This window comes from Vollenhovia emeryi, unplaced genomic scaffold (genome assembly GCF_000949405.1).
Source record: "Vollenhovia emeryi isolate VEMERY1.0 unplaced genomic scaffold, V.emery_V1.0 DF939429.1, whole genome shotgun sequence".
Lineage (NCBI taxonomy): Eukaryota > Metazoa > Arthropoda > Insecta > Hymenoptera > Formicidae > Vollenhovia > Vollenhovia emeryi.
Genome location: NW_011966937.1, coordinates 45,529 through 57,488, shown reverse-complemented (window position 1 = coordinate 57,488; position 11,960 = coordinate 45,529). Strand labels below are relative to the sequence as shown.

Below are 11,960 nucleotides of genomic sequence, written 5' to 3'. Positions count from 1 at the left end.
TTACTCAAAGACACTTATACATTCTTTGAATTGTACATGGTGTCAGAAATTTTCCACGTGAGGCCATCCTAAACGTACATGATATCGTGAACTAACTCTAAAAGTTGTCAACTTTAACAATTAATATCTCGCTTCGCAGGGCAGAGCAACGATTTTGTCTGACGAAAAAGTTGTTTCTCGTTGAAAAACGCGTCGAATGAGACCAATTTGATTGATTTTGGAGGTGGAGCAGCTATACTGAAGAATTACCAATTCCAAACTTTTTTTGTTAATAACTTTCTAACGAATAACGACCGCCGGCTAAAAACTTCTAAGAGTTACTCAGGAGGGTGACCTTGACAACATATGTCAAGATCAAGGTCATCGGAAGGTGGGGTCTTTTTATGCACATTTACCAAATATTTTTATAAAAATATCTTTCCAAAAATACCTTTTCAAAAATATTGTCTCTACAAAAATCTTTTCTACAAAACTATCTTCTCTACAAAAGTAATGATATCATCAACAAATTACGCCAAATATAACAATGAATATTTATATATGTATAACGCGTATCTTTCTTCTACCGTAACCATTCTGTAAATACATCTCATTCGGCCAATAACGTATCGACAGCACCGATGAAAAGAATAGCAACTGTTTAGAAATTTAGAAACTCTGTATCTATTCAGGCGAATTAAGGCCTGTGTCCATGATGCTAGTACTTGGTCCAAGTTCTAGTTTTGAGAAATGCGTAGCCAATCGACTTGCAGCTTTTGTGGAACAGCTATATTGATTGGCTACATATTTCGCGGAATTGTAAAAATAAAAATAAAGGTCTCAGGGTTCGAAATAAATTGACTGGAAAAATGATCGGTAAGCTTAGCATTTATTATGGTCTAGCTATTCGGAGAAATTGTAATTCGAAGGATAAAATGAATGCGGCGATCTGGGCAACTTTTTATCACTATAGTTCTACGGACACAAAACCACAACATAAAAAATGCCCAGAAGGCTCGGATTCATGGTGTAGCTGGCAGCGAGAGCAAAAGCCGACGGTACTCTCGAAGCCTACAAACATGATTATAAATCGTTACCTCAAGATGTCTTGGAAGCGATTCGACCAATTTATAACGATCTCAGAAAGGACATTTTGTTGGAGCGTTGCGTGGGAGGTTTCACCCAAAATAATAATGAAAGTTTGAACAACTTGACTTGGAGAATCGCACCAAAAGTTTTGAGTAGCGGCGCACTTACCGTCGAATTATCAGCGTATATTGCCGCATGTATCTTCAATGAAGGTACATCGGCATTATTGCAAATTATGCAAACAATGGGAATTCATACGGTGCCGTATGCCAATCAATACGCCGCTTTAGAGGACAAAACGCGGATCCGCATTGCCGAGCATCGAACACAGGAAGCAACGAGAGACGCAAGAATTCGCCGACAAGCTAGAATCGAAGCTTTGGAAGCTGCATCGTCTATGGAGGGTTTGTTATATGGTCCTGGAGTGGATGACTCGATGTAAGTTTCAAGAAAATATTTTTATAATATGTTTTAACCGAATGTCAAACTTTAAACGCGTTTTTCTCGAAACTATGTTTCCAAAACGCGTGCCAAAAATATCTCGTACAAAAACGACTCGACTTAATTCAAATTTGGTATAGGTACTTAATTTATATAATAAAAGGCAGTCATTGTCGTAGGGTTTTTTATAGAGCGCTTATATTTTGTTTTAGAGCCAAAAGAAAGGGATGATTTTTCCTCAAAAATCGCACTTTTCAGTTCAATTGTCCGCCATTTTGTTAAAAATCGATATTTTAAAAATCGGCTATGAGAAAGACTAGATAATTTCATTAACTTTTAAAAAATTCTTGTCCCGTCTGTTTCAGATAACTTCTCTATGATCTACAGATGGCACCGCAAAACGTCTTTTGCAAAATAAGGTCTTGCGTTAATTGCGATATCTTCGTTATTTATTAATATTTTCAACCCAAGTTTAATTTTTTTATAGTAAAAATAATGTACATTCTGATAGTAAATGCCCAAATAACTATTTGCTTTACATTTCTTTAAAAAAAACGCGAAAAAATGACTTCTTTTCAAAGCCTCTAGGTGTACAAGTATATAACCCCTTAATAAGGAGAATAGTGACTTATACATATATCGGGCAGTGCAAAGAGGTGTGCAATTTTAACAGAATTTCAAGAGTTCTTTAAAGTAGAAAAGAAAAAAATTTTGAAATTATCTAACACACGATGGCTTGTTTTGCAAAAATGCGTGATTAGAATTCTTGATCAGTGGGAAGTTTTAAAAAGTTATTTTATTTTAGCAGTAAGTGAAGAAAAATCTGCGGAAGTTATTCTAACTCTATTAAATGATAATATAGTAAAATCGTATTTGCTCTTAAATATTCTTTAAATTATTTTAATAGATTTAATGCTCTTTTTCAAAAACACAAAATTTTAATTCATACATTACATTCAAATAGTCAACAATTAATACGGCAAATAGCACTTAATTTTATGACTCCTGAGGCTTTGAAAAACATCGTAACCTTAACTATAAATAATGAAAATGATGACCAATATCTTAATCATATTCGATTGGGGCCCGAATGTGACAAATTTTTAACAACACTTCCGTCAGAATGTGCACACAAAATAAAATTAAAATGTTTAGATTTTTATAAAACAGCCATCCGCGAAATGATGAAACGTTTACCGTAAAAAGACTTTTTTTAAATATTTATCATTTTTAGATCTTACAATAGCTTTATATGATAAAAGTAGAAATAAAATTAGAGATTTATCTTGTATTACCTCGTGTATAGCTCATAAAGATATATCAAAATTAGCATATGAATGGACAATTTTACCAACAGTTTTTAATGAATTCGAAAAAGCTGAATTAGCACGTTTAAATTTTAGTGAAATGTAGGCAAAAATATTAGAGTATAAAGATTTTGATAGGGAAAAAATGTTTTCAAATTTAGAATTATTAGTTCAGGCAGTTTTATCCTTGCCCCATTCTAATGCAGAAACCGAACGTATTTTTTCTATTATTACCGACGTGAAAAAAAATAGATTGTCCATTGAAACAATTTCTGCAATTTGTGTAGCACGATCCAGTTTTCAGGCACATGACGTACAGTATATGAATTTCAAATTAGATTCGCGACATCTTGAATTACATAATCCAGAAAATTTGTATGCAACATCTGATACTTAATTTTTTCTTTTTAATAAAATTTATGACAATTTTTTTATTTTAATTGAAATCCATGTAGTAATTTTATGTACTGTTGTATTGTAATTTCATACTTGATATGAAGAAATTCCGCAAAACTTGATCGAGAGATGCATCAACATGCGAGAGGGTTTACAAGATTCAACTAGTCAAGGTAAGACCGGAACATGATCCAGCCAGTAAAAGTAATTCGAACATGCTTCATACCCTACACACACACACACACACACACACACACACACCCTACACACATATTCCACGCACACTCACACATAAGTTATGTGTCAAACATAGGTTATGTGACATAACCTACACCTACACGCATGTACACACACTTTACATGCTCTTACACACACCACACGAACACTCCACACACACATACACATACACACATTCCGCATACATTCACACATAACCTATACACACATACACATACCTCACACATACTTATACACATCCCACATTTACACACACGCAGACACACGGTATGTAAATCCTTTGTGGTCTCCTTATTGTAGTTCCATCCAATTGTATCTACAGTCTGTTAATTCCTATTAATTTCTATTAATAATAATCAGCCCATGTAGACGATTGCTACAAATCGCAGAAGTACAAACCTGATTGATCCCTTGATTGTTCTTCATGTTCTATTCATCTCAAATAGTCTATTTTTTAAACAATATACCCTCTATTGTTTCCAAAGAATATAATATCGACTAGCAAATTTGTCACTATTTAGAAATCAATTGATTACGAAAATCTCTTCCGCTGTTGATCGGAGTATCAAACTTTATTACTCACAATCAGAGGCTTACGTCTGCCGACAATACCCATGGCTGAGTATCGTCCCTCAGAGATTGTTGATATACTCCTTGTTCTCGGAGAATGTCAACTAAATTATCATGAAGCTTCACGAGTTTACCGGAATCGTTACCCCGAAAGAGAACAACATCTGAATCATACTACAATCCGGGACCTCGAGCTAAGCGCTCGCCAAGGCCGTTTAGAACGTCAAAGAGCACATCATGAGTATGATGAAGATGATGTGCGTGTGCACGTTATCTTGGCATTCATTCATCTTAATCCTCATACAAGTAGTCGTATTATGGCTAGAGAAATTGGTATCCCGAGAACAACAATCTTAAGAATTGTGAAGAAAATGAAGTACCGTCCTTACCATATCACGTTAACACAAGCTCTTACTCAAGCAGATATGCCGTTGCGTGTACAATTTTGTCAATGTGCACAACAGATGATCCGAGCTGATCCGAATTTCTTCTATTATGTTATGTTCTCTGATGAATCGACGTTCAAAAATAATGGTAAATTGAATAGACATAATTGCCATTATTGGTCGGATGTTAACCCGCACTGGCATAAACAAGAAGATAATCAACATCGCTGGAGTGTGAATGTTTGGTGTGGTATTATACAGAGTGTCTCAGAATTCGCGCATTCGGAATTCATAGCGTGATTATTCTTGCCAAAAAAAGTAACTTTTTCCTCTGGCAAAATTGTGTCTGAACATTACTTTTCAAATAAGAGCAACTTTAAGGTAAAGAATAAACGCTTTAGGTAACGCGTGAATCAGGAGCGGCACGCGCACGGCGTGCCAGCGCGTTTGAGCGTGTACGTTTCTGTCATGTTCAGACACGTTCATGACAGAAACGTTCATGTGTTTTACGTGTCTGTATTATACGGAAAAGAAGTGTGATTATAACGATGAATTATACGAGTGGAGAATATTGCGACATGTTGCTAATTTTATTATTATTTTTTGGAACAATTATTTCGGTTCACAATTATTCACGTCTTATCTAATCTTCTTATTTGACTTTCAATCGTTGCTTCGGTAATATTAATCGGTAATGTTAATTGCAACATATTCTCTTATTAAGATAAGATGTGTTCAAACTAACGATACTTAGGTATCATGCATAGTTTTTATAAAAACTTTTATCAAAATAGTAAAATAGCATACACGCTCAGACGCGCTGGCACGCCGTGCGCCTGCCGCTCCTGATTCACGCGTTACCTAAAGCGCTTATTCGTTACCTTAAAGTTGCTCTTATTTGAAAAGTAATGTTCAGACGCAATTTTGCCAGAGGAAAAAGTTACTTCTTTTGGCACGAATAATCACGCTATGAATTCCGAATGCGCGAATTCTTGATTGGTCCTTATTTCTTTGAAGAAAATGTTAATAGTGTAAATTTTTTGGAATTTCTCAGGGATCATTTACCACAATTGCTTGAAGACGTTGATTTTCATACACGTCGTCCCTACCGTTTTACTCGGGTTACGCACTCACGTGCGTATGGACACGAAAGCCTCCCCTGCCGAATTTCTTTACGGCACAGTACTGCGGATTCCGGGAGAGTTCTTCCTACAGGAAGATTTTACACCGGACCCCCAAATTTTTGTAGACGATTTCAGACAGCACATGCGACAGGTGAGGCCAATACCGGTGGCACACCACTATAAAAAGCGCGTTTTCCAATTTAAGGAACTGTCAGTATGTTCGCACGTCTTCCTCCGTAAGGACGCAGTTAAAAAGCCTTTGGAGCGGCCTTATTCGGGCCCCTTCAAAGTGCTTGGAAGGACGTCGGACAAAGTCTACACTATCGAGATTAACGGCAGGCCCACGGCCGTATCGATAGAACGTCTTAAGCCTGCTCACTTTATACCGGACGACATTTCGATCGCTAACGATCCGTTCACGTCCGACGCTACGGACAAGCCTTCCACTTCGGTAAGCGCTCTGTCCAGTACCTTGAAAACTTATTCGGGTCCAAAGAAAAAGGTACAAATTAGGCTAGACAAAAACACTGTACGTACTTCCGTACGCTAGTCAAGCCCCGACACGGAGACGTACAGTTAGTCATTTCAGTGCGCGTAAAAGTTTATTTTCCGTTGTTCCATGTCTGATAATAATACTTTTCATTCTGGTCATGGTCGCGTATTCTCTTCGGTTTTGCACATTGTGTGGTCCTACAAGTCACGCAGCCTTCTTCCCATCATATCCCAGTATGTTCGATATGAATACACCACTGGCCCTCTTCAGGGCCACACGATGTGCAAAATCCGAACGGCAACCTCCACGTGCACATTGGGTTACGCTGATGTCGACGGTAATGAACGAAAATACAAGGGTTACTTCAAAATGCTGTAACTTGGCGAAAAAAGTCGCAGTAACTTCTTTTTTTTTTAATTGAAGGGAAAAGTACACACTTTTTGATACTTCGAGCAGAATTAGCGAGGAAAAATTTCCTACGCCCGGGCACCTGACCAAAGTTTTTTAGGTAAAAACATGTCCTTACATTTTAAAAGCTACAGCGGCGCAGATGCATTCCAGGAAAAATCTGGTGACTAGTTTTTGAAGCTGAAAGTGCAAGCTTTAATTAAAAAAAAAACGATCTTGCTACGATGATTTTTAACGGAGATATCGTCGGTAATGTCGCAAACACAAGGGTTATTTCAATGAGCTGTGATCTGGCGAAAAAAAATCGTAGGAACTTCTTTTTTTTTAATTGAAGAGAAAAGTATACACTTTTTGATACCGTAAGCAGAACTGGCGAAGAAAAATTACTACACTCCGCACAGTGCGTTAAAGTGTGCAATTTTTTAGAGAAAAAACATGATCTTGATTTTGAGAAAGTTCCGGGAAATGGGAAGAGTGAATGCAAATTCCAATAAGAGCTTCTTAAAGCAGAGGCTTTGCCCTATAAAATAAAAAAAAACTTTTCAATTCGACCAGTTTTCGCTAAGTTACGCTTATTTGAAATTCGTGAAATTTTGATGTAAATTTCTTGTTGCGTTAATTTTTTTGACCAGTGTATAATCGGATAATCTACTTACTAAATAACAAACGGATATCTCCATTTAAGGTGGCTCCTACATAAATCGAACGAAAGTAGAAAACATTGAAATTTAAGCATGTTGTAGTTGTAAATTTTATCTATCAGTACGGGAAGTTTCAGACCTGGTTGCCGATAAAATAAAATAAAGAAAAATGTTGAAGTATTTTTCAACATTCCAATAAACACTAACCAGTAACAAGTTGTAAGTAACAGTTACATAATATCAATATTATAATTTCCTACTCAACAAGATAATTGCAATATAACACCCATATGTTATATTACATAACACCCATATATTATATTACATTAACATTGTTAAGTAGAAAGTTATAATATGTATTTATATTATGTAACTATTACTTAGTGTTCACTAGGATAGGGATTATGGCCGATCACTCACAGAAGCACTTTGAGGATTAATATTACTATATAGAAAAAGTAGATCTTAACCAAAAACGAGGTGAACATGTGGGCCATGGGGCGCTGTTGCACGATTTTTGGAGACAGTAGCGCACCGGTACGGGGAGCCGGTAGAGTTAAGAGAGGAGATGATAGAACGGAAAAAAAGAATAAAGGTCTTCTGAAACCTGCTATAAGATTTCTCAAATTAATACCTAATGTAGGGCCAACAAATCAGAAGTGGGATAACGGCGGTTGACGGGATGAGTTGTAACGCTCAGCGCTGCAACCAGGACGTCGAGGAGAAGGTCGTAACACTGTGTGCTGCGACAACCGCCGGTGGAAAGTGGCGATCAACGGGAAGAGTTGTGACGCTGTGTACTGCAACTAAGAGTGGAGAGTCGTGGAGCTGTGTGCTGCGACAACATCGAGGGAAAAGTCGTGACGCTATGTGCTGCGACACCCACAATCGGCAAACCAAGGACGTTCCGTGAACCGTGCAGGCTAGAATCCAAGCAAGGTACGGAAAGATTGTCGAAACGTTTATTCGGTAATTATGAATCCGAATGAGTTAACGATTGAGCAAATAAAGAGTGTCTTAAGAAATAGACAGCTCCCATTTACGGGCCGTAAGGCCGAGCTAATCTTAAAGATGCAGGAGAACGATCCTACGGGCGAATGGGTCAATGAGGCGGTCGCGTTAAGCAAAAATTCGTCGGAGGATGTACCGGAAGTATCTGATGCGGATAGTGAACGGATAGCATCAGCATCTCAGACAACGGGAATTCGAGCTGTTACAGCGCGAACCGGATCTAATGGCACGAGAGATACGACTTACTTCGTAGGAAAACACCATCCTGAGATCGTCACTCTCATCTGGTAATTCGGCGAGATCTGTTCGTTTAAATGTCGATGTTAAAAGCATCTGCGAATTATTAAGCGAATACCACGGTTCCGGGGTTGACTTTGCAAGATGGAAGGCTCAAGTAATGTTGCTGCGGAACACGTACGAGCTGGACGACAACGTTACCAAAATTCTAATTGGTTCCAAACTGAAAGGGAAGGCCTTTAGCTGGTAACACTCGAAGGTCGAACATTTTGAAATGGGCACGAATGAGTTGCTGGCAGCCATGGCGTCTATGTTCGACCAACGTCCAGGGAAGCTGGAACTTAGAAAACAGTTCGAAGCACGCGAATGGCAAAGGGGCAAGGCTTTCGACGACAACTGCCATTAGAAACTTTTACTGGGAAACCGCATTCCAGTACCCGATGACGAGTTGCTTGATCATATAATTGAGGGCATTCCGTTGGCAATGTTACGAAACCAGGCTCAAATGCAATGTTTCGGATCGGTGTGTTAAGATTGTTAAGAGGATTTAAGAAAATCTCACTGGACCCACCTAGACGAGACACGGGAATGGTGAAGAGCGTGAGGATGAAACCACTGGCCGTTCCGCTCATTCGTACGTCGGGATCACCGGCGAATAAGGAAAACTTGAGCGAGAACGAAGCATCGTTGAGAGGCGCAGTCAAGTGCTACGGGTACAACCGAAGCTCGACACCGAAAGCGGGGAAGACTATACGGAGGTCTATTTCATCGACACGCACGCGGAGCCTCGGAATGAATTTCGACGAACGGTGGAATTAGCTATGGCGAAGAAAACTGTCAGGTCGGTGGCACGAATTGATTCCGGATGCCTGGTAGCCTGATCAAGGAACAATTGGTGCAGTCTATGCCGTGGCAACCGGCTACAGAGGAGTGGCAACGTGTTCGAGATTCATTTCTGAGTCTCGGGCAGTTCGTCACCGGCGTGATGGCAGCATCAGCCGGGTCAGATCGTGCAGCGCCGCAGGAGCGCTGCGCGCGCATGCCCGATCGCGACACGAGGCGACGGCGCTTCTTCACGTACGTTACCGGCTTTTGGCTCATGGCAACCGTACCTAGTACACGCGTCGTGTAGTGCTTAAGACTTTTAGAGTGCTCTTGTGGACTCTTTCTCATCCGAGAATTGACTCAGTGCGGACAAAAGTGAACACTCAACAGTGCGAATCATCCAGGACCAAAGATACAGCATCAACGGCAGCTCAAGCTCACCACGCATCGCACGCCGGCGCCGCGTGGACACGGCTCACGGGCATCTACATTCACGAGGCCGACTCTCGATCAATAATATCGAACCGCGCAAGTGAATTAAAGACTTTTCATCCACCGTTAGTTCATAGACTGCTCAACTGTAAGCATATTACCCTTATTAAACTGTGACACGATATTTTACTCAAACGATCCGAGTTACAATCACGTGATATTCCACCCTATCACGCGTGCATTCGTTCCTTGAGCCTCTCACCGCTAAGTCCTCACCCTGCTTCCATCCGCAGCGGTAACCAGCGAACTCTCCTAGCGAGAATCGCTAACATTTTTTGGTCCTTCGAGCCGGATAGCGGCGAGGCTCTCGGACAGATTAGCTCAACCACGCAGCGATCACGTGATCGGCGGCGCGCAAGGATACGGTCCCACTCAGCGACCACGTGATCTCACGGCCCTTTCGTGTGATCAGCGGCGCGCACACACACGGTTCCACTCATTGATCACGTAATCTCACGATCCTCGCGCGTGACAGCTCATCAGCCGGTGAGACCCGACAGACACACTCACGCTTGCCGGACATCTCACTCCCCAAGTTCACCGGGGAGTATGCCGCATGGCCTGCCTTTCGAGATCTCTTCTCAAGTCTGATCATCTCAAACGAGCAGCTCACAAACGTGGAGAGACTTCATTATCTCCGCTCGGCGCTCATATACACAGTGACACTCATCGATCATGTGATACCACGGCTCTCTCACGTGTCATCTCACCATGTCGGACGATCATAAAACGGGCAAGGCGGACCGCCCGGTGACTCAGCAATTGGAACTGCGGCCGGGAGATCGCTTCTCCTCGAGGACGGCGTCTCCGGTTCGACCCTCCACGGAACTCGCCCTGAGGGTGCAGACGCAGCTGGGTCGGATCTCTACTCTCAAGGACATCGCAGAAATTCTCCCGAAGTCTCCTGCAAGAGACGCACAAGGCGTTTCTCAAGGAGCACACCTACTTCAAGGTCTCATGGCCCTCTGCGCTCCCTCATCACGAGGATTTCTCGGGGAACGCTCATCAGGAGGAAACGCTGTGCCACACACAAGCGCAACGCATCATCTGCGTACTTCGCCACTCACTGACAGCTTCGTCCGCTCAATCAACCTGTGGTTCATCGGTCACGCCCTCAAATTGAAGAGAAGGTGCAGTCGTCGAGATCAGCTCACACGTCCGCTCATCCTGCTCAACGTTACTCGCCACGGCCTTGGCAGTGATCAGCTCATCCACCACTCATCACTCAGCGCGTCTACTCATTGACGCAGGATCCGAACTCACCTTCGTCACGGAGAATCTCATTCGGCAGCTCAACATCCCTCGTCAATACTCAGGTATTGCCGTCAATGGAATTGCAGGCAAAGAATGTACTCGGACACGAGGAGTCGTGTCGCTCACGTTACGCTCGACACATTCCAACGCAGCTGCCACAATTCAAGCTCATGTCCTCCGGACAGTTACATCAATCTTACCATCTTTCGAGGCGGAACCGGAAGAATGGCCGCATCTCAGGAACTTGACATTAGCCGATCCAGATTTTCTCACCTCTCGGCCAGTTGACATCCTCATCGGAGCAGACGCTTACGGACGAATCATCAAGCCCAATATTATTAGGCATTCTCCACTCATGCCGATAGCGCAACTCTCCATTTTTAGATGGCTCGTTCTTGGACCAGTCAACTAACGAGCAGAGGTGCGAGAAGCACTTCAAGACTACACACTCTCGTGATTCTTCAGAGAGGTACATCGTCAGGATTCTACTCAACTCACCAGTAGATCTTTTGGGTGATTCTTACAACGTCGCTCATCAATGTCTGAAGGGATTACGCAGACGATTCTCAACGGATGTGAATTATCAACGTCTCTATCAACAATTCATGATTGATTACGAGACACTCAACCACATGACGAAGGCATCATCCATCTCTAGTCATCGCTCACATTTTCACCTGCCACATCACGGTGTTCTCAAGCCTGACAGTATTACAACGAAACTACGGGTAGTTTGTAATGGCTCTAGCGCATCCACATCAGGCGACTCGGTCAACGACTTCATGTACACTGGAGCAAAGCTACATCTGAACATTTCAGATGTTCTACCATGGATACGTAGACATCGTTACATTTTCGCTACGGACATCACCAAAATGGACAGACCGATTCAAATTCACAAGGATGACTGGGAGTTACAGCGGATACTCTGGATGGACAATCAGCTCAATGAGGTGCCATATCATTCAACAACGGTTACCTACGGGACGAAGGTCGCACCATTCTCAGCCGTACGGACCTTGTTGCAATTAGCAGAAGACGAAGGACATAGTTTCCCACTGGCTGTGCCA

The 11,960-nt window shown here is 41.6% G+C and overlaps 1 protein-coding gene and 1 pseudogene across 1 annotated transcript in view; both read left to right on the top strand.

The window, feature by feature from the left end:
- Window positions 1-7,984, top strand: part of LOC105557714 — an 11,660-nt pseudogene extending 3,676 nt beyond the window's left edge.
- Window positions 7,985-10,983: 2,999 nt separating this feature from the next.
- Window positions 10,984-11,960, top strand: part of LOC105557713 — a 3,497-nt gene continuing 2,520 nt past the window's right edge. The window contains exons 1-2 of the mRNA XM_012005027.1: window positions 10,984-11,173; window positions 11,275-11,940. Coding sequence (XP_011860417.1) covers window positions 10,984-11,173; window positions 11,275-11,940 — 856 coding nt within the window. The remainder of the gene's footprint in view (window positions 11,174-11,274; window positions 11,941-11,960) is intronic.